The sequence below is a fragment of the Trachemys scripta genome, chromosome 12 (genome assembly GCF_013100865.1).
Source record: "Trachemys scripta elegans isolate TJP31775 chromosome 12, CAS_Tse_1.0, whole genome shotgun sequence".
Lineage (NCBI taxonomy): Eukaryota > Metazoa > Chordata > Testudines > Emydidae > Trachemys > Trachemys scripta.
Window position 1 is genome coordinate 16,472,626 of NC_048309.1, and position 24,046 is coordinate 16,496,671.

Sequence of the window (24,046 nt, forward strand, 5' to 3'; positions counted from 1 at the left end):
CCCAAATGTACTGTATGGAAAACAGACTGCTTGCAAAAAAGAAAAATGTTTCTATATTACAGAAGCATTACCATTTTTATTGCAGGCTTTCAAAGCCTGAAAGGAAATTGGTGGAAAATGCTAAAAGGACACACCTTTCACCTTTAGGTCACTGATCTGAATCTAGTCCAGGACAATAATTGCCAAATACTGTTGCCATTAGATAGCTGATCAGGGGACCATGTGAAATCAGTTCATCGTCTCAGTACAGTTCCTGGTGGGCACATGTGCATTTAAATACTTTGCATTTCTAAAGTGAAGATCTCACAGTGCTTTACAAAAGGTGAGTAAACTTTATTATCCCTTTCTTTAGAGAGAGAGAAAACAATGAAGAAAGAGATCAAGGTCACATAGGGCCTGATCCAAAGTCCATTGCAGTCAATGAAAAGACTCATTTATTTCCATGAGCTTTAAATCAGGCTCACAGGATGCCAATGAAAAAATTTAAAGGGCTTGAGTCTCATTTGCAAATGTAATTTATGTCCAGGTTAATGCCCTTTTACACTGTCACAGTGATGTAAATGAGCCTTAGGCTATTTCTACACTGCAAGCTAGGGGTGTGATTCCCCTGCTCATGTGCACATACTATCATTACGCTAGGCATGGCTATAAATAGCAACGTATGCACAGTAGCACTGGTAGCAGTAGCACAGGCATGGCTGAGACATGCCAAGTACATGCTCATCACAGGTAAGTACTCAGCACAGCTCATCAATGCCTCCACTGCCGCTACCAGCGCTAGTGCAGCTCCGCAGCTATTTATACTCACACTAGCTTGATGAGAGCTAACACGAGTATGTGTACACGAGCAAGACAATCAGATCCCTAGCTTGCTGTGTTGACATAGCTTTAATGTAAATGAGAATCAGGCTCTTAAGTCTCCTGACTCCTTGTCCTCTATTCTAAGCACTTGGGCTGCACTGCCTTACAAAAAGCCACCCTCAAAAATGGCTTTTTTTTTTTGCTGGCACTCTGAGCAAAGAAGCTGAATCACTCGTGCACAATCTTTGGCCCAGTGTGGTTCTCTTTACATCCCCCGGTTCCCTCAAGATTCCAGGGGCACTGCCTAAGAAGCCTGCTGCCTTTATAAACAGCAATAAGGATTCTTTAAATCCAGGTTGAACAATATTAAGTCCTGACACTGTAACTCCTACGCTGTATCCTTGCAAGGAAAAACTGCAACTTTGTTCCTAGTATCACCCTGCAAAACAGAAACACCTATCTATTTAAAACCTCATTCACATTTGCACATGTAATGAATTTACCTTCTTAACACAGAGGATTTATGTGGACTCATCAGCATACGAAACTCATCTCTTCCACTGAAGATTATTTCATGGAAATATATTAGATTTTTCCTTTATATGAAATTCAGTTTAGTAATATGTCTAATAATACCAGGTTTTCACTCTGATTCAATAACTGTACGCTAGGCTACCCACTAAACACATTCTTTCTCTAGTATTACAATTTTTTAAATCTAGGTAAAAGTGAGAGCATAGGAAAAGAAGAGGACAAATTTAAGCACAGGACAAGCAAGTGATTATGGTGTCTGTTTTAGCCACCAAGAATCATGAAAGTAAGTACAAGCTTTGTTGATCTCTAACTCAGACTTAGCTGCAAGAAATCTAAGTTGTAAAATTCTTAGGGCAAGGATGGGTTTCCTTATGTTTGTACTGAACACAGTGCAAGTTCAATAAATAATAAAACTGCTGTCCAAGACCTTGTTTGCTTCCTAGCCAGTGTCACCTTGACCTGCACCTCAACATGCTGCTGTTCCACACCGGAAATACTACTTTTAATGGATTGTTACACCCTTTGAAACAAATTAAGATCATAAAAATGGCTCTAGTGGGTCTGAAGTCCATCTAGCAGTGTCCTGTCTTCCAACTGTGGCCAATGCTAGATGCTTCAGAGGGCAATCATCGAGTGAGTCATCTTGACCTGACCATCTTGGCTAATAACCATTAATGGATCTATCCTCCATGAACTTATCTAATTCCCATTATATTTTTGGCCTTCACAACATCCTCTGGCAATAAGTTCCACAAGTTGACTGCTTTGTGTGTAGAAGTACTTCCCTTTGTTTTAAACATGGTGCCTATTAATTTCATTGGGTGACCTCTGGTTCTTGTGTTATGTGAAGTGGTAACATTTCCTTATCCACTTTTCTCCACACCATTCATGATTTTATAGACCTTTATCGTATCTCCCCTTAGTCATCTCTTTTGCAAGCTGAATAGTCCCTGTATTTTAATCTCTCCTCATATGGAAACTGTTCCATACCCCTAATAATTTTTGTTGACCTCTGTACTTTTTTCCATTTATATCTAATATATCTTTTTTGAGGTGGGGCAACCAGAACTGTATGCGGTATTCAAGATGTGGGCATACCATCGATCTATATACTGACATTATGATATTTTCTGTCTTATTATCTATCCCTTTCCTAATATTCTGTTAGCTTTTTTGATGTAGCTGCACACTGAACAGATGTTTTCAGAGACCTATCCACAATGACTCCAAGATCTCTTTCTTGAGTGGTAACAGCTAATTTAGACTCCATCATTTTGTATGTATAGTTGGGATGATGTTTGCAAATGTGCATTACTTTGCATTTATCTACCATTTTGTTGCCCAGTAACCCAGTTTTGTGAGACTTTGTATCTCTTCGCAGTCTGCTTTGGACTTAACTATCTTGAGAAATTTTGCATCATCTGTAAACTTTGACACCTCAGTTTACCCCTTTTTTCCAGATTATTTATGAATATGTGGATCAGCACAGGTCCCAGTACAGATCCCTGGGGGACACCACTATTTACTTCTCTCCATTCTGAAAACTGACCGATTATTCTGATCCTTTGTTTCCTGACTTTTAATCAGTTATTGATCCATGAGAGGACCTTCCTTTTTATCCCATGATTGCTTAAGAGCCTTTGGTGAGGCATCCTGTCAAAGGCTTTCTGAAAGCCCACATACACTATATCCACTGGACCACCCTTGTCCACGTTTGTTGACACCCTCAAAGAATTCTAATACAGTGGTGAGGCATGATTTCCATTTACAAAAGGAGTTTTGTCTCTTCCCCAACAAATTGTGTTCATCTATGTGTCTGATAATTCTGTTCTTCACTACAGTTTCAACCAATTGGCCCAGTGCTGAGGTAAGGCTTACCAACCTGTAATTGCCGATCACCTCTGGAGACTTTTTGAAAAATTGGAGTCACATTAGCTATCCTCCAGTCATTTGGTATAGAAGCTGATTTAAGTGATAGGTTATATACCACAGTTAGTAGTTCTGCAATTTCATATTTGAGTTCCTTCAGAACTCTTGGGTGAATACCATCTGGTCCTGGTGACTTATTACTGTTTAATTATCAATTTGTTCCAAAACCTCCTCTACTGACACCTCAGTCTGGGACAGTTCCTTAGATTTATCACCTAAAAGAATGGCTCAGAGTTGTGGGAATTTCCCTCACATCCTCTGCAGTTAAGACTGATCCAAATAATTTGTTTAGCTTCTCCACAACGGCCTTCTCTTCCCTGAGTGCCCCTTTAGCACTTCAATTGTCCAGTGGCCCCATTGATTGTTTGGCAGGCTTCCTCCTTCTGATATATTGAAAAAAAAAATTGCTGTTTTTGTGTCTTTTAATTTTGCGTTTCCAATACTTTTTTGGCCTGTATAATTATACTTTTGCACTTGACTTCCCAGAGTTTATGCTCCGTTGTATTTTCCTGAGTAGGCTTTGATTGGAAACAGGACTCATGTGCATGCCCTGCTTTGCTCTGTGACTTTTCCAACATGGCTCCCAGAGTATAGAAAATGCTGCTGCTCCAAGCACCTCTGGCTTCTGTAGCATTTATCGGCAAACAATTCTAGGGGTTCCCAAGAAACATGGAGTGCAAAATGCGAGTGTTTTAAGGAAGGGTTTGATTTATTACTCATTGGTGCTAAACACAGTCAGTTGCTAAATTTTCAAAACATAAAGCCCATTTTAAAAATATAAAAATCAGTAAATGCGGCTTCTTTTGATTTTTAGCAAAATAGTTTTGATGAAGGGTTTCTGCTCTTCTCTGCCAAGGCTGGCTCGACAGTCACAGGCAAAAAAATTGCATTTGTCTGAGTATAAGAACAGTATTTTATAAGAAGAGCTTCTAAACTACTGACCGACTACAGTGACAGTTCCAAGTATGTTGATTCAACCAGAAGGGGAGTTGTTAAGAAAAAATAATTGAACTTTGTTCCTTACTAAAATTGTTCCAATCCTGCAAGATACTGAGCACCCTCTACTGCCATTTAATTCAATGGGAATAGAAGAGGCAAGACACCTTGGAGAAGGTACCTACTATCCAGCAGGATCAGGCCCTTAGCAGGGAAACACAAGTATCTGGTTGTGGTTATTCGAAAATAACCATGGTATGCAGCAAAAAAAAAAAAAAAACAGCCAACACCCCAAAAAAACCACCCTTCGGAACTAAGCCTAAAATAATTAATATTGCAAACAATAATCAACATTTAAAAAATCCCAGAGAACATGATTACAATTAAAAAGGAATTGCTTCAAATATACCTTCCAGTTGGCCAGTTTTTGAGACTCTATAATTTTTATAAATGCTCCCATGAGGATACCTGGAGGGAGAGAGCGAACGAGAGAACATTCTTAATTCACTAATCATGAAACACATAACTCTACTGTCACTGACTCTCTGTCGAGAGGATCTTAAATTGTTATTTGCAACTCCATAGACATATTTTCTGCATATACTAAACAACATTATTTAAAGCAAAAGACAAGGCAAGATATAAATAAAGCAAAACATTTTCCCATTCCTAGAACAGCATATTAGAGGACTGTTTCTGTCTTACTAAAGTTTCTGTAGTACATTTCAAAATAAAACATGCTCATACTGCACCAAAGATTACCAGATAGGATATTTAAATGCCATACACAAGTTTTGAGGGGGTTTTGTTCACAACTAATAAGGAAAATAGATTTTGGAGAACACTTTTGTAACTTTGCAATTTGTTTGTTTTTCATTTCTTTCATCAAGTGTGAACAGCAGGTTTACTTACTTAAAAAGGTTCTTCACCTGTAAGCAAATGAGAAACCCTATTTTTCTTCCTACTGAGTCAATTATTCAAATAGGGACTGATGGGTGAAATCCAACCTTGTGTCAGCACTAGATCTGCACAACACTGAAGGCCATTTAAACCATCAGAATAGGGCAGGAGTGGAAAATGAGAGTGCACAGACCCTCCGCAGAGAGATGGATTTCACCCGGATGTGAGCAAGAAGCAGCAAACTAGGAACCCACTTCTGATCAGAGTGGGGAAACTGACAGAACCACTCGTCAAATGGGTTGGCATACTGTAAAAGTCACCAGCATATTAAATATATTGCCCATTTCACACATGGTCATTTTATAGAATAATTACTAACCTAACCAAATATGTTAAAGGCTGAATTGCTAAAGTTCATGATGCTCTCCCACCGAATGCATCTCCAGAGAGATCTGAATGAAGACTTCAAACTAGGAGGACAACTTTTAGTGTGAGTCAGGGGCATAATTCACAGCCTGCCCCAAACGGATTACAGAAAGGGATGAGGCTTCATCTCGTTACTCAGACTCCGTTTTTGTGTTTCTCTGTTTGTATACAGAGTGTGGGTGTAATAATCAAATGATAGTGCTTGGGAAAGGTGAAATACACTGCATGAAAAGTACAAGATGACTAAGTAACTAAGAAGTTTTAAAGTATGTTTTCAAGGAAACTGATGTAATTTTTATTCTGTCACACTGTAGTTATCAAAAGAATTTCACAATAGCATCACATGGACCACTCCTGATGGATGCATCATACACATGATGTTCCATGAGGACTAAGCCTTCTTTCATACAAAAATATTTCAAGGGGCTTGTCCAAGCGGATACAAATAATTCCTCAGTGAGATGGTTTGAAAGGAGACCAAAAACAAAATGTTAATACAGGAACACCAAAGATCTGCTGTTCTTTGATGCAGGATGGAATCTGCCATGGTAATTCATAAGTCCCATTACCAATTTGTAGCCCTTCCACTCTGGGATGGGAGCTACGTTGGAAGCCAATGACTGGGAAATTGATTATTATTTGCTGAGCACAAACAGTAGGCTTGACTGTGTTAGAAACAGTACTGATGACAGAATATACCCCAGGGAAAATACATTCCAAATGAGAAAAACAGTATAACCCACATATATGAAGCAAAAATCAGCAGCTGAGACTTCAAGAAGTGTATTTTTCAAACAAACTTTCTATGTTTGATAGATTTTCACTGAGAAGCTCCCCCCGCTGGAATAAGCGTTTTAAGGGGGGTACTTCAGTGACAAGCAGGAAGTGACTTAGTGAATAATTATTGGGAGGGAATTACAGGTGTGGAGCAGAAGCAATCACAAAGGCATGAAGAGACGAGTGGAAGGTGGATACAAATGGAACATTCAGGAGGAAGAAGCGGTGGAAACTGGAAGAGGAAATGATTGTATAGATATGGCCCAGGGAAGGATTCTTTCTCCCTCTGCTGCTCTCTAATTACTTTAGATATTGCAACATATAATTTTAAAGTAACATTATTAATACCGGGAAGTGGATATGAAAGATGTTATATAACATTTATCATCAAACACTGAGGGTAAATATACGACTTTCAAATTGCTCCAGACAAGAGAGTTGAGCTATAGCCTGGGTTTACACACTAATCTGTCATTGACTGAGGGGTGGCTAACAGTCTAGGTCAATTCAATCTGCTCTCCACCACACCACCACTACACAGTTAGGTACACATGAGTAACGGAGCAAAGGAGCACTGAAGAAGGGGCACAGGCAACCTGGCCTGTGTCCAAATCTTCAAGGTGCTTGCTGGGCACCCTTTACTCTTACTGATGTCAAGAGGGGTGGAGGATGCTCAGCAGCCAACAGATGTTGTTCAGACCCTCATAGGAATCGAGGCCCTCTATCGATTTTAGCTTTCTACATCCACAGGTATCTAGTTGTGTGTTCAGGATGCATGAATAGATTTGCCCCCTCTGGGAGAACTTCTTTTTCTGGGAAGATGGAAGAGCTGAATCACAAGCTGCACCACACAGTAGTTGCATGGGCATTGGAAGGCCTTTCACCACGCCTTTTGTTCCCTCTTAAAAAAAATATTATGCTCCCTGTTCTGATCAAGGCACCAGAAAAACCACTGTCTGTTGTACCAGTTCCTGAAATTTGTTCAGAGAACTTTCCACTTTAGCTTTGTTTGAGTCTGGGAAATGGTAGCGATTTAGCTTATTACTTGAAACCTCTGCAGTCAACATATCTCCTGCATCTATTTTAATTACTGTCTTCATTCCCTGTTTATTTTTTACTCCTGACACCTCTGGGTAGCGATTTGTCAAAGAATGCAATCTGTTACGTTCTAATCTAACACTTCAACTACCTCTCAAAGCTGTAGTCACACTAGCAGTCATGATATAACATCTGTATGTTTGCTAATAACCTTTTTATAATGCTTGTGTAGATTTCTTTGATGGCTTATTCTCAAAGAATAGATGTATCATTTCTAGCTTTAGAACACAAGGATGGCCATACTGAGTCAGACCAAAGGTCCATCTAGCTCAGGATCCTGTCTTCTGACAGTGGCCAATGCCAGGTGCTTCAGAGGGAATGAACAGAACAGGTAATCATCAAGTGATCCACCCCCCGTTGCCCATTCCCAGCTTCTGGCAAACAGAGGCTAGGGACACCATCCCTGCCCATCCTGGCTAACAGCCATTGATGGATCTATCCTCCATGAATTTATCTAGCTCTTTTTTGAACCCTGTTATAGTCTTGGCCTTCACAACATCCTCTGGCAAACAGTTCCACAGGTTGACTGTGCGTTGTGTGAAGAAATACTTCCTTTTATTTGTTTTATATGCAACTGCATTAAAATGGTGGATTCTTTATCAACATAATAAATATAAAACTATAATCTTTAGTCTTCTGTAGTGTTGCAAAGTTCATTTATTACATGACTTTATTACAAAGGAATTCATCGAGTAGTTAAGACAATGTGATAAAAACAGTTAGTGCGTGCCTCTAAATCAGTTTTGCAAAACCTTCATGAAAATTTACCAGTTTAGGCACAAATTATTTATTACTAATCAGGTTTACTATAGTAATGTCTAAAGAGGAACATACTAAGGCCCCATTGTGCCATGCACTGCACAAACTTAGAGTAACAGACAGTCCCTACTTGGAGAACTACAATCTAAATAAATCAAAATTCACCCATTTATCTTTTCCATGATGATAAATATATATGTATGTATATTTTACCTGGCCTGGGAAAAGTAATCTCTTGCCCTGGGAAAGCAGAAGTTTGCAACTCTGCTCTAAATATAACACTGACATTTGCATTTGTTTTATTTTTAAATAGATATTGCAGGTAACAGATATGATTAAATGGACTTGAATTACAACAGACATCAGGATTTCAAGATGTAAATACTTCGAGGGGACGTTGTGACAAACATGGCAATTTCCTGCAATATCATTGGAAGATCTTACGGTATTAAGTTTATGTATCACTATATATAATTCCATAGGGGAGCATGACCACACCTACTCCAAGATTTAAGAACGGTGCAGGGTGATAAGGCAAGTGCACTCAGGCTGTAAAGTCTCCAAAGATGTACTGCCACCTGGAGAGGCTCACATATACTAGCTCAAACTAGGTTTTCCAGAGACCAGTAGGCAGAGAAAGGACTTTTAGATAAATGGCCTGAGTTTAAACTGACTCAGGGACTGCTTTCTGACCAAGCAAACATACAGGTCGGTCTGTCCAAGGAGGGATCCAATCCTTTCTAGGAAGGGTTGGAAGGACTTTGGCTTACTGAGGCCACATAAGACTGATGGGTGACCTCCGGTAAGCATTTAGCATGTGAATAGGAATTTTTATTAGTTCTTATATGTTTTCTCGGTAATGCTTTCACCTTAAGAATAAATGTGCTTGCTTATAAAGAGCTGTGTGGTAACTTGTAAGTATGGGCAATTACAGTTATTCATAGCCTCTGAGGAGATTGCAGATGCTGGTCTATCTAGGCAATCTGGCTTTCTGCAAATAACACAGTGTAGGCAGGGACCTGTGCAGCCTGGAAAAACCCAGTCAGGAGGGAGAGAGAGGCACGTCTCTGACAAAGAGAAGGGATGGCTGAGGAGACTAGAGTAGGTGCCCTTGCTGGACCACAAAGGGGGAGACACAGGGTGCAATTGCCCTGAACTGTGAGAGAGGACAGAACCAGCAGTTTGCCTCAGCTAATACAGGAGATACCCAAAATATGTGCAGTGTATCTTGGTGAAACTCGCTTCAAGCAGAGAAGCAGCACAGGACTTATGCAGCACTTACAGCCTGTTTATACACAAAAATTAATAGAAGGCAATGAGGAAAGAAGGATGAACAGGAGGAGTGACAACCTCTAATGTCCCAATATCCCCCAGCAGTAGATGGGAGTTTCCCCTAATACCATAAGCCTACTGAACAATAAGAAGTTCATAAGGCAGCAGCAGAGTGTGAGTGGAAAAGAGGAGTAAAGGGAAGAAGCATTGGCGGGGGGTAATGGAGGCTGTGGTAGGCTGACTCCCCCAGATCTTGGCTAATGCTTCCCGCTGCAGACCTAGGGCTGGGCCATGGCAGGGCTCAGAGCTTCTCTGGGTGGCCAGGCTCAGGGCTCCTTTGGACTGCTCCAGGCACTGGCAGTCTGGCCGGGGTACAGGGCGGCATCGGTGGGTCACCCGGTGAGAGCAAGGGGGAGGGGGAAAATGGAAGGAGCCTTCCCAAACAGGGGGGGTGCACACACCGTCCATGGGAGGAAGCACAAGCTATACCAAGCTTATGACTTTTTAATGGGTACAAGCTAGTTCTAGCTACATAACATGCAAGACACCACTATGACTACCATAAAAAAGGAAGGACAGCTGTCCACATAGAATTCATCAGTATATTAGGCTAGGTCTACACTACCCGCCTGAATCGGTGGGTAGAAATCGATCTCTCGGAGATCGAATTATCGCGTCTCGTTGGGACGCAACAATCGATCCCCAAATCGACGCTCTTACTCCACTGGTGGAGGTGGGAGTAAGCGCAGTCGACGGGGAGCCGCGGAGGTCGATTTTGCCGCCGTCCTCACAGCGGGGTAAGTTGGCTCTGATAGGTCGAATTCAGCTATGCTATTCGTGTAGCTGAATTTGCGTATCTTAAATCGACCCCCCCCCCCCCCGTAGTGAAGACCTGCCCTTAGTTTGGAGGGATGCAGAATGAAAACACCTCCTGTGCTGGTTTTGGATAATGGAGGAAACCCACCTCGTTTTGTAGCAGACACTAAAACTGCTCTTCCTTAGAGGTTAGTTTAATGGCTGCACTTTTATCAGAGCGGATTTCTTACTATGTTATTACTCAACGCTTTCGTCAAGTGCAAGCTGGAAAGTTAATAGTCTCAAAGGCCAAAAGTCCTTCCTTTGATAACTTTATATCCAGCTCCTTGTTGAAAATAATCTTTGGCTCGAGAAATGAGTTACTGTTCAATGATAAACAAAGGGCCTGATTCTGATCTCACATTGGTGCAACAGCGATGGAACTCCATTAACTTCAATGGAGCTACTTGGGACTTACATCTGAGTAAGGAAGATCAGAATCTGGTCCAGTGAATGCACTCATTTCCTGCCCCTCATAAGAGAAGTGTAGCTAGAAATTGCTAAAAGCGAAAGGAACAAACAATTAAGAAGATGATCACTGGCAGAAAAGCGATTATAAAAATAACTGTTCTGCTGTGCTATTAATTCTCCCTCAGTGACTGTCACAGCACATTTGCTTATATCTAACTTCTGGCACACCGGCAGAACTGGGTACTTGAAAATGTAGTTGTGCTCTTTCAGCTGCATAGATCATCACCAGTAATAAGGATTCTTTATTATGGCAATTAGCTGGCAATTTTGTTAATGAAGCAGAAGCTGTATCTCCTCTACAGAGCTGACAAGAGCAAAAATGTGATTCTGTTGGTAAACTAAACAGGTAAGACTCAAAAGATCAAGGCCAAACACAGCCCTGATGTAAGTGGCCACAACCCCTATTTACTTCAGTGCAACTGAACCTGCTTACACCAGGTCTAGATCTGGAAAGACAGCAGCTATGTAATAGTTTACATTCAAAACAGCATTGAATGTATTATCCTTGTGACAAAGTGGGAACTATTCTTAATGGTTTGCATAAATACTGTGTGTGTCTCTGTTTCTCCTATGTGCTGCATGTTTATCGAGGTGAGGGGAGGGGGTGTTTTTTGTTGCAGAGGATCAGGTGTGACCTCACCTAGCAGTTGGGACCCCAGACAACGGCCTGGAGATTGGGCACCCTAGCAACTGCTGATTGAGAGGCCCACCGCATCTTGGAAGTCAGCCAGTTCTGGTCAATGGGAGGACAAAGGGCTGAGAAGAGTGATCGCCAGTGACCTGATTTCACTCAGTGGGGGAACAAAGGATGGAAGGAAGAGGCCCAGGTAACCTGTTTGCCTGGAACCACAGACAAAGGATGGAGAAGGGGCTGTTGGGGAAGGCAACATAGGATGATCAGCTTGAAGAACTGGGGACATAGAGCAGCCTGAGCCCATTGGAACTGAGACAGAACCAGCTGGACTATGCTGAGATGTACCAGGCTCGAGGGCCCTGAGAACTTCCTGTGCTGGGATCAGACATTCAATAAACCCTTCTGTTTTACGCTGGCTGAGAGTCACTGCAGTCTAGAGATCGGGGTTGCATTGTGCCCTCTGGGTGTGGAGGCCCCAGGGGTCCAGAAAGTGAGTGGACTTCCTGAGGAGGCCCACAGTGAGAGACAGGGATGCTGAAGGCTCAGAGAGGTGCAGTTCTGGAAGGTGGTGGAGCCCAGAGCTTAACCACAAGAGTGAGTGTGACCCATAAGAAAGGCTGTCACACTCATGGGGGTTCCTCCCAGGGATTATAGGGAGCCAAGAGAGCATGGGGCCTGTGAGCCCATGACAATCATAGAATATCAGGGTTGGAAGGGACCTCAGGAGGTCATCTAGTCCAACCCCCTGCTCAAAGCAGGGCCCATCCCCAGACAGATTTTTGCCCCAGATCCCTAAATGGCCCCCTCAAGGATTGAACTCACAACCCTGGCATTTAGCAGGCCAATGCTCAAGCCACTGAGCTATCCCTCCCCCACAATCTTATACTCCATCCAATTTGGAAACATCTTTAGATGCCCTTGCTGTGACCACCACTACCTATTACATACCCTGAGCTGCAGTAGCAGCCTTATTTAGTTAGAGATCTTAGAAAGTTTCACTGCAGTCTCTATTGGGGTTGTGCTATGAGCAGGAGTACAGACCACAGTGGCCTAGCCACAGTCCTCCACAGCTGCTGTGAATGCTCTGCAGAAGGGAGAGAGAGAGAGCCTCTGCTGTTCCTGCGCAGTGTTCCCCAGAAGGAGTAGTAAAGCAACACTGACTTAGTTTCTCGTATCAGTAAAACTCTGTTGTTTGTGAAGCCCTTGGGGCGGAATCTTCAAATAAGCCAAGAGTCAGAGGTCAAAACCAAACCGGAAGGAGCCATCAGTGAATAGCTACATTTCAGGATGGAGATTGCATCTGAGTTTACCTAAATCACAGTGATAGCTAACTGGATTAGGAGCCAAAAGAAACACCTACCCTTTCATTGGAAGTTGTGTGTGCGGTGCGGGAAAGAGGGATGGTGATATCCTCTTCTGTCCCTCTAACAGACTAACACTACACTGAAGCCCTGATATGGAAAGCACAAAGGAGATATTTTGGGAGTCTCCCTTTCTAACAATGACTTCTATTAATATATTTGCCCTAATGATAAAGTCACTCAGTTTCTGAGGGAACAATGCACATGCTGGGCCAAATTCTACTGTCTGTAACTCCAACTGACTTGAGTAAAGTAACTGAAAGCAGAAGTTGGCCCAGAATGTATGTGCCTCTTCAAGTAGCACAGATGTAAAACATTCAGGAAATAGTTATTAGGCAAATTTACTTATTAACAAGCACTGAATATCAACAATTTAATCTCGTCCATAATTTCACAATGAAGCATTATTAAGCCTCATGTTGATGTTTGATGCAAAAGGAAAATTACCCTAAGGGGTCATAGTCAATGTTTGACGTATCCCTGTTTCCTGTCAGCTGCTTTTCTAACCCCATCATATATCATATTTTCTTTTGGTTTTACTGCAGTCGAAGCAAAATACCACAATCCCACTAAAGTGTGTGTACATCATTGCTCTAAACCACCTCACCAAGTAATGGAAAAAGAAACAGATTTTCTGAAATATGTAAGGTATTTTATAGAACATGAAAAGATACTACCCTACCCTAAAGATCTTACAGTCTAAATTAGATAAACACAGATAATCTACCTCTTGCTGGAATAAATCTAGATACAGCAGGAAATGCTTGGTCTTCTAGAACAGTGTCTTTCAATCATTTTGATACTAGGGACTGGCTTGCTGCCTTCCTAAACTATGTCAGGGAGATCTCAGAGACCGGCACCAGTCATTGAGAAACCCTGCCCTAGGGCAGAGGTTCTCAATCTTTTTCTTTCTGAGCCTCCCCCCCCCCCCATATAAAAATTTCACGGTCCACCTGTGCCACAACTGTTCTTCTGAATACCCAGTAAATTAAAAGCCAGGGCCAGCATTAAGGGTTAGCAAGCAGGGCAATTCCCCAGGGTCCAGCACCACAGGGGCCCCTGCAAAGCTAAGTTGCTCAGGCTTCAGCTTTTAGCCCTGGGTGGCAGGATTTGGGCTTTGGCTTTCTGCCCTGGGCCCCAGGGAGTCTAATGCCAGCCCTGTTCTTGGGTTTATTTTGGTGGACCCCCCTGAAACCTGCTTGCACAACCTCAAGGGGCCCCAGATCCCTCTTTGAGAACCGCTGTTCCAGAAATCTATCTAGGTCAGACTTGATGATCACAGTGATCCCTTCTGGCCTTGGAGTCTAAGAACTATTTGCTTCTCAATTTAAGACTAATCTGTGCCCAAATATGTTTTTTCAGATGAGTGTCCCTTTAAGCTAAAGGATTTCCTAATATAGATCTTGCTGTGGGCAATGTAACGTGCCATGAATCAAGTACTGTGAACTAAAAAGCATCTGCAATACGTCTTATGCTTGGGGAGGAGAGAATCTGATTTCCTTTCTACTTAGAAAGGACTTTGAATTCAGATCCTTTTGGCGCAACACCCAGAAGGTTGCAACATTCTTATTTCTGTGAAAGCCCTAAGGTTTTGCAAGCACCAGAGGGCTTTGTTTCCTCCAGCACAGTAATCTGATGGAGAGAACTCTGAGAATTTTTATGAAAACACTATTAACCTACCAGAAAATGCAGCAGGCAGAAGTCCAGGAGAAAGATGAGAACTACTTGCTCAGTAGGTATGACACTACTACACTCCTAGGCCTAGTCTACACTGGGGGGAGATTGATCTAAGTTACGCAACTTCAGCCACATGATTAACGTAGCTGAAGGCGACATACTTAGATCGACTTACCGTGGTGTCTTCACCGCGGTAAGTCGACTGCTGCTGCTCCCCCGTTGACTCTGCCTGCGCCTCTCGCCGAGCTGGAGTACAGGAGTCGAGGGGAGAGTGCTCGGGGGTCAATTTATCGTGTCTACACTAGACATGATAAATCGATCCCTGCTGGATCGATTGCTGCCCGCCAATCCGGCTGGTAGTGAAGACATACCCTTAGTTTAGTATTATAGCTAAGCATCTTTTCCTTTGTGGTGTATTTTTAGTCTGACAGCGTGAGTGCCACTAGTGACTGAAGTAAAAAATATCACCACTGCACAAAGATTATGGTAAGCAGTTACAGAGACAGTTGAAAAGCTGCTGCCTGAGATGACTTACGAAGGAAAATACTCTATTTCAGTGATAGGACTCAAGTAGATATTATATTGTCTAGAGATCCCTGATTCTCTTCTCATTTACAGCTTTGTAAATCAGGAGTAGCTGCACAGAAATCAGTAGTTATACCAATGTATAACCACTGTGAGAGCAGAATCAGGTTCGTGAACTTTTCAGACTTACTAAGAAGGAGCGAAGAGCTAGATCTGAATTAAGGATGGCATTCTCTTGCCTCAAGTCATAGAAAGAGCCCAAGTATACAATAGGGACAGTTCAGTATCTAGTAATCCAGGCAAGTTTTCAGGCTACTAGTGAAATTTATATTCTCAGAGTAGGTTAAATCACATGTACCACACACAAAGTTCTTCTGCAATTAAAATAAACTGACCTCATAAATGGAGATAAGATTCATGGTAGCAGGTGCCACCATTGTATCTTACCCCAGGTTAATGAGGATGCATGAGCGAGAGGAAGTTGGTAAAGTATTCCCCTCCACCTAGATGCATCCCAGTTTTGCAGAGAATTACACCTCACTCAGGTCCACCTTTGAAGTCAATGGGACTTAAGCACATACTGAAGTGCTTTCCTGTCCAGGGATGGATTTATGCACATCCTTAAGTGCTCTCCTGAATCAGGGTCTCAAAATCTAGACAGCAAGATAAAGCACTCTGTAAGGAAATATGGCATACTAGCAACATCCTGTGGGTCCTGTGGCACCTTTGAGACTAACAGAAGTACTGGGAGCATAAGCTTTCGTGGGTCAGAACCTCACTTCTTCAGATGCAAGTAATGGAAATCTCCTCTGGAGATATAATCTCCTCTGGAGATTTCCATTACTTGCATCTGAAGAAGTGAGGTTCTGACCCACGAAAGCTTATGCTCCCAGTACTTCTGTTAGTCTCAAAGGTGCCACAGGACCCTCTGTTGCTTTTTACAGATTCAGACTAACACGGCTACCCCTCTGATACTTAGCAACATCCTGCCATTTGACCTTACTGGCCAGTTTATCTTTTTAATCTTGGCTTGTTCACTGAGCCTTGTGATTTCCTGCCCTCTTCTGATTTTAACTTCTGAAAGGCAGAGTAGCAAGCTTCATGTTTCCAATCAGCTGACTGTGATAAGTCAGGTAGGAATAATAAAAAAGGAAAATGGAACCATCACCCAGCACTAGTGTTAAAATTATAGAATCCCAGGGCCACATTTTCAGAAGCGCTCAGTGTCCAGCAATTTCGTTTGAGCTCTGAAGGCAGTGCTCAGCCCTTTTGAAAATCTGACCTGAAGATTCTATAATGTTAGCACTAGCACTGGGGGATGATTCCTTTTTCTTTTTGATTACTGGCTGATTTATCACTTACACTCAGCTGATGAAGAACAATGAGAGCTGCTGGGTGCCGAGCACTTTTGAAAATCTAGTCACTTCATTTAGATGCCGAAATAGGAACAGGGTTCTTTTGAAAATCTGGCCCTTAGATGTTAAAAATGACAAATGACAAGGTGGATCCAACACAGTTACAACACTGCAAAGCACTGTTAGGTCATTCTGTCCACTTCCCAACTGGTGTAGGATTGTTCCCTGCAGTAACACATTTTGCTTTGTCCAGTCTAGTTTTCAAATGATTTCGAAGATGGGGCTTCCACTTCCTCCTACGGAAGTGGATCTCACTATCAGAAAGATTCTCATGATATTTAGCATTCCAGTTTCCTTTTATTAATTTAATGCCAATTATACCCTCTTTACCATGCGAGATATTTCGTCTCCCAACGTAGTGCTTGCACCTTTAGCTATTTAGAGCGTTATCATGATTCCCCACTAAACACATCAAGCAAGTGCCCCAGTCCTGCAAAGTGGTCCATGGAAATGTGCTCTCATGGAGTCCAATTGATTTCAATAGGATTCCACACAGCCAGAAGGGTCTGCTCACATGTATCACTTTGCAGGGTCATAACACATGCTTAGCTCTTTAACTCTTTCCTAAATTAGTCCCTCCATCCCTAGAATTCCTGTTGCTCTTCTCTGAACTATGTCCAGTGTGCCTACATCTTTCTAGTAATAGTCAGCGCAGAAGTGAACACAGTAAGTAGTTCAGGCATTGTCACACCAGTTAAAGAGGGCACCAAAGTATGTAAACCCTATTTTTATCCAAAAATATTATAACATAAATCAAGTTTTCTTCAAAAATATTAAAAGTGTGGTCACAGAAATACTCACCTAAAGAAACAACAGCCACACTCTCTGGCAAGAAATGTAGTCTGTATTTTATCAGTAAATGCACCAATATGATGCAGATAGCTGTGGGGAAGAAGTAAAACAGTATTAAAATATATAACTGGTAGGACAGAAAAAGACATTCTTCTAAACAATGTTCCATGAATACAAACTGTGAAACTTTCCTAGTAAAAAATAAATCTGAAAGTAATCAGATGATAAACTGTTGTTCAAATATTTCAATGATTCCTAGAAATGGGTTAAATTAACACACACACACACACACACACACACACAAACACGCGCACACAAAAATTAACAGGGGATGGATCAAATTATGGACCTGTCAATCCCACGAGTGTGTCTTTAAACTCTGTTTGATATTTGATAAAGCTTATTGTGACACAGCAGAAAAGTAATTACTAAGGCTATCTTCATTCCCTTACCTCACAGTGCCAAATAATCATTTGGGGGTCTTTTGCTAATTCAGTTTCCAGCCTCCACAAGGCTCCTGCAACTAGACTGCAACAAAACCTGTTTCTGACTCAAGAACTAAAAAGCTTCTCTGAACTGCTCTTACTAATGGACTAATGGTAAGCTTTAGCAACTCCCCCTAGCTACCACTGAACTGTCTTTGTTCAAGGGGGCAATCTGATGTGCTTCTGATCTAGAGTTGATTGTGGCTTTCAAGCAGATCGCTTATTTTATATGCTATTCCTTTGGAATATGGCCTCACTGAAAATAATGATTTTCAAGTACCTACAGCATGAGTGAACTTGTCACTTATTGTCCTTTGTCCCACGGAAAAGGACTTTCCCTCTATACTGTTCAGAAATGGAAGTCATGCCACTGTGTTCAGAATTCTGCACATTGTTATACTCATACAGAGTGCTTTGCATTTGGTAAATTTACAAGTGACAGGCCCGGTAGACTAGAGAACTGAGCAGAGACTCCTGATATATACAGTAATACTAGCTGTACTGCTGACAAGTGTTGGCCCTGGGCAAATCACTTACCTTCTGCATCTCGGTTTTCATATCTATAAAATGGGGATAATATCTACCTCCCGAGGGAATCTGGACAATTAATTAATGTTTATATAGCACTTTGTGAATATAAAGCTCTTACTACTGCCTTATTAATAATACAATTTCTGTTTAGCAGATCCAAATGCCAGCACCTTCCTACTTCTATTTCTTTGAACAAAAAAGAAATACTGTGGTGCAACTGTAGGCTCAGATAATGGACTCCTACCAGTACAGATATTACAATGAGTGGCAGGTTGGTTGCCCATAGCTATTTGATACCTATTCTCTTGGCAATAGTTTGTCCAGTTGGTAATTGACTATTTACTCTGCTCTGCCCGCACCCTCTTCTATGGGCATGACATGAAGCAGTCAAGAGATTGACAAGAAAATGCTTCAAATGGTTTCGTGGAGGGTTTGAGTGTCACACAAAGAAGGCAAAGAAGATTAAGGGCCCGTAACACAGGTCAGGGGAGCTTGTGAGCCACGTTTATCTACTAGGATGCTGTATAAAATGGAAAGAAGTGTTACAAAGATAGGCCCTTTTGGCCAAACAAGGTACTGAAGTTAAACTGGGGTTTGTCTTAATAGATAAGCAGACTGCAGAAACCTGGGGCCAGAGACTAAGCAGCGTCACTTCTGGCCTGCTGAATTTTGGGCTTAGAGGGGGGCCTATCCAGCCCTAAAGTAAAGCAGCTCCTTTGGCTACTCTAATTTAGGGCAGCTTCCCATAGCTGTCTAGGGGCCACTTTACTATCCAAAACAGTCAAACCCCAGAGCACTCTGGCCACACCCTCCTTCATCCCCATCACATTCTCTATCAGATGCTATGAATGGGGCAGCACAGAGCTCTTATACTGGCTATCCACTGCTCTGGAAACTCTCCTTTGCTGGGGGGAAGGGGGCAAAGAGGGAGGAAAGGGAAATTCAGCTGCTTCCAAGATCCATTATGCTGCTGGAGTGGGGTAACGGGGCTGGAATGTAGCCAAGAATTGTGACCCTACTCTTTAGTCCTAGGAAAAAATGCAGAAACTTTACCATGAATAAGCCTTTTAAATTCCAATTGACACACACACACTCAGAATTTCTCTTTTAAACTTCATGTTTTTTCTGATCTATTGCATTTTGTTTTGATTTTTCTTTAATACCTACTCAAATATCACTTTGGTATTGGTCACAGGGAGAACATCAGAGGGAGATGTGCATATATCTAAAGGACTGGGTTTTCTCTTTGTTGCATTTAATAAAATATACTTCAAAGAGGGTGACACAGGTAGGATTTTATCCAAGTGGACTTATAAAATCTGCTGTTATGACAAATACACACGTTTTCCTACTGAGTTTGCCAGATTGTGACACAAGCCACATATCAACACTGCAAACAGTGATCATCTAGAACAGGGGCCGGCAACCTCTGGCACACGGCTCGCTAGGGTAAGCACCTTGGCGGGCCGGGCCAGTTTATTTACCTGCTGACGCAGCAGGTTTGGCCAATCACGGCCCCCACTGGCCGCAGTTCGCCATCCCAGGCCAATAGGGGCTGCGAGAAGTGGCGCGGGCGAGGGATGTGCTGGCCGCAGCTTCCCACCACCCCTATTGGCCTGGGACGGCGAACCGTGGCCAGTGGGGGCCGCGATTGGCCGAACCTGCCACGTCAGCAGTGCTTACCCTAGCGAGCCGCATGCCAGAGGTTGCCGACCCCTGCTCTAGAAGATATTGAAGAACCAAGCAAGTAATATTACATACTTCTTCAGAAAGGATCTCTTATTGCGGTTTGTTTATAGGTCCCCCACTTTGCTTGTATTTCATACAGCAAGAGGTAGGAAAAACCCTTAAACACACTACTGAAACTGTGTTGTTACAGTTTTGATTACCGTATAGTTTACACTAGATCGGGGCGGGCAAACTTTTTGGCCTGAGGGCCGCATCAGGTTTCATAAATTGTATGGAGGGCCGGTTAGGGTAGGGGGTCGTGGCCCGGCCCTCACCTCCTATCTGCCATCCCCCCCGCGACTCCTGTCCCATCCAACCTGCCCTGTTCCCTGACGGCCCCTCTGGAACCCCTGCCCCATCCACACACCGCCACTCCCTATCCCGACTGCCCACGGACCCCCGCTGCCTCATCCAATCCCTCCTCTCATTCCTGACAGCCCCCCGCCCCCCTGGAGCCCCTGCCCCATCCAACCACCCCTTCTCCCTGTCCCGACTCTCCCCAGAACCCCAGCCCCTGACTGCCCCCCACTGCCCCATCCAACCCCCTCCTTCCTGACTGCCCCCCGGGACCCCTGCCCCCATTCAACCCCGTTTCCCCACCACCACCCACACCCCCACCCCCTGACCACCACCTCAAACTCCCCTGCCCCCTTACCGCACTGCCTGGAGCACCAGTGGCTGGCAGCGCTACAGCCGCACTGCCCGGCTGGAGCCGGGCCACTCTGCCGCCGCCACCACAACGCCGCACAGAGCACCAGGTCAGGCCGGGCTCTGCAGCTGCGCTGCCCCAGGAGCTCACAGCCCCGCCCCCCAGAGCATTGTGCTGGCAGCGGAGTGAGAGAGCCAAGGCTGTGGGAGAGTGGGGACAGCAGGGGAGGGGCCGGGGTGAGCCTCCCGGGCCAGGTGCTCGGGGGCCGAACAGGACTGTCCCGCGGGCCGGATGTGGCCCAGCCCTGCACTAGATCGATATCAATTAACACTGTTTATCAAAAAGTTGTATAATGTAAACAGACAGACTTACTGATGGCCCAGATTTTCAGAAAAATTGAGTGTGCAACTGTATGTGCAAACTGTATTATGCATCCGAAGAAGTGGGCTGTAGTCCACGAAAGCTTATGCTCTAATAAATTTGTTAGTCTCTAAGATGCCACAAGTACTCCTGTTCTTCTTTTTGTATGTGCAAAATATCTGTGGCAATTATCACAAATTAGTGTTCAAACTGGGTAAGTGTACATGCCTATGAAAAACTGTGGCAATTTTCACTATAGTTACTTAATTTATGTATAATTATGGTAACTGTGCATGCAAATTCTATACAGGTTCTTACACCGCACTCTTCACCATAGCTGAGCGCCTTCCAGCAGTGCTTTAAGCGACGTGACTAATGTCTCTCATGTGTTCGCTCATCCTCTCCTCAAGGGAAAAACTGTGCATAGTGCAGTATTTTGTTTTGGTAGGACACACACATTGCTATGTGTTTATAGTAAAGACAAGCGCAAAGAAACATGCCTTGCACTTGGAGCAGAAGGTGGTGAGGTCTGTGAGGGTCCTTAGTTCCCTTAGGAGTTTATTCCACAGTCACTCAGTTCCACAAGCTCACCTTTTTGAACACGTAATTGCATATCCAACTTTTCTAAAAATCTGGGTCTATATGACAAACTTTCATGGCTGGGGGTTTGTAGGAGAAATACAGCACCATACTAAAAAAGTATCCCCAGGACTCATGCATCTTACAAATGTTTCAGACATAATACAAACTCAACAGTGAACAATAAGAGATTTTTCAGTTCAGCATTCACCTAATACAAGGAGACTAAAGAATATAGTCATGCCGCTAGATTGCTCCTCTTGCTGAGCTTGGACTCCAGTCTGCACTGGAAGGATAGGTTTGGCAGGTGTAGGAACCACCAGTTTAGTCGTAACGGACAGCGTGGTGTGGAGGGTGACATTGAGGACTTCATGAGTAGCATTTGAGAACCTGTCAGGGCAATACAGAACATGATTAGACTTAGCAAAAGCTGGACATTGTGGGGGAGGTCGGTCAGGGGGAAGCACAAAACTACTGAAAGATTAAAAACAAAACTCATCAACAAGTTATCTTGGCAACAGAATTAATGATAATCATGTGCAGCTGCCTTAAAGAAGTGGTTCCTAATAATGGGCCCATGTGCAAGTACTAGGATTTCAGGCTCGTGGAACAATTTATTGCTGAATTCTTTCACTCACTGTGTGCAAAGAATACTTTGTATTGGAGCTGGGATTTAGCACACAGATGAATGGAAGGTGTGCAGTGTGGACAAGGACTTATTTTGCTTAGTTTGTCCAGTGGAACAAATCTACTGTAATCTCCATGGAGGTGCCACGGTATTGCATTTGCACACTACTGTACCAGGCAAAGTGGCAATATTTTGAGGGTCCCTCCCGCTATACATTAAATTCTGCATCAGGACATTTGATGACCATTCTTTGCCTTGTTACCATGTTAAAACTGAGATGCGCCTATGATTCACTTAATGGTACTTAAGCCTTCCCACCTTTAAAGATAAACCACTCTGCTACACCCCAGTGCACCAGTACTGCCTGGCCATCATTTCACTGTGCATGTCCTATCCACGGGGCTTGCATCATGCCAAACCCCAACTGTAAGATAAACATACCTGCCAGAGCAGGCTGGCTCACTCACAACCCAAGGGAAGGGGCAGGGCCCATCCCACTCAGATGAGCCTCACAGAGCTGCCTCTTGGTTAATTTGTGCATCAGTGCATGTGTGCTGGGGAGGGGCTTGTTTTGCCTGTACAAATGTGGCAGCAGGACCAGACAGCCCTGTTTCATAGAATATCAGGGTTGGAAGGGACCTCAGGAGGTCATCTAGTCCACCCTCTGCTCAAAGCAGGGCCCATCCCCAGACTGATTTTTGCCCCAGAACCTTAAATGGCCTCCTCAAGAATTGAACTCACAAGCCTGGGGTTAGCAGGCCAATGCTCAAACCACTGAACTATCGTTTCTTCCCCCCACCCCCCCACCCCCGCCCCAGAGGGGCTCGCAGTGGCTGCACTGGGCAGACCCATTTCACGGGGGAGAGGGCCTTGCGATTCCTGCACCAGGTGGCAGGGCCGGTGGCCCCGTTTCACAAGGGGCCCAGTAGCGATGTCAGGGCCCCTTGGGCGGGGGGAGGGGGCACACAGCAGCTATACACTCACTGAATAAGCCAAGGCAATGGAGCTAGGGGGTGGCTACCACTGCCCCTCCCCGACAGCGAGAGCCCCCGGCCTGGGGCTGGGCCTGAAATGAAAGGCTCGGCCTCCCGCCCCCGTATTCCCGCCCCGCTGGGGAGAGGGCCTGGTCCCCCCGCCCTGCAAACTCTCCCCTCGTCCCGCAGCGCCCTACAGAGAATCAACTCACTCCACTTCCGCCATCGTGCCGCGCGCTCCGCCCCGGCCCCGGCCCCGCCCCTTCTTCCTGAGTCCTCCACAGCGCTCAGGGTCGGGAGCGGCTGCGCAGTGCGCCTCCTGCTTCCGGGTTCTGCCGGCGGCGGCGCTCTAGGCAACTCTATGGTGAGAGAAGGGGCGGGGACGAAGAGGGTGAGATTTAACCGTGACGGAAAAGGGACAGGAACAGCTCACGTGACCCGGCGGTGGTGTCACGTGACGAGTGGGAACTGTTGGTCCCGCAAGAGGCGAGCCACCGCCCTCCCCCGGGAGCGCCTCGCGGGGAGGACTGTCGAGAGCAGCCACCGCGTCATGCCAGTGTGCTGTGTCCTCACGCGGTTGCCATGGCATCGTGCTGTGTCATCGCGTCGCTGCTGTCACCAGCCCCCAAATCTGAAATTGCCCCCAGCCCCGGGAATCCCGAGCTTGCATAACAGCCCCCGCGGTTCCAGTGAGTGACGCGTTAGTACAGCCACGCCACGGTTTCAAGCGAGGCGCTGACCACAGCCGCCAACGGTGGGGGGAAGGGGACGGACTTAACTCTTCTACATGGAAGTCGAGCTCGTGCTGTAATCACATGGCTGCAGGAGCTGGGGCTGTAAGAAAACACTCAATATCTTCAGCCTCACCCTACATTTGCAAGTGCTGGCAAGCGACGCTGCGTCAGCTGATGGTGTGATTGTGCAGCCGTGCTGGGGCCTCACACCGCGTC

At 44.3% G+C, this 24,046-nt stretch overlaps 1 protein-coding gene across 2 annotated transcripts in view; it reads right to left on the reverse strand.

Annotated features, from left to right (window-relative positions):
* The window catches only part of SLC9A8 (solute carrier family 9 member A8), a 44,967-nt gene extending 21,332 nt beyond the window's left edge, over positions 1-23,635 (reverse strand). Inside the window, exons 1-4 of one of the 2 annotated variants that reach the window (XM_034787040.1) lie at positions 23,309-23,621; positions 21,706-21,884; positions 17,172-17,252; positions 4,610-4,668 (exon numbers count right to left, since the gene is read on the reverse strand). In XM_034787040.1, coding sequence (XP_034642931.1) covers positions 4,610-4,668; positions 17,172-17,252; positions 21,706-21,884; positions 23,309-23,322 — 333 coding nt within the window. In that variant the 5' untranslated portion in view covers positions 23,323-23,621. Of the gene's footprint in view, positions 1-4,609; positions 4,669-17,171; positions 17,253-21,705; positions 21,885-23,308 lie in introns of both variants that reach the window. The other variant, XM_034787042.1, reaches the window with a different exon arrangement.
* Between the last annotated feature and the right edge of the window lie 411 nt (positions 23,636-24,046).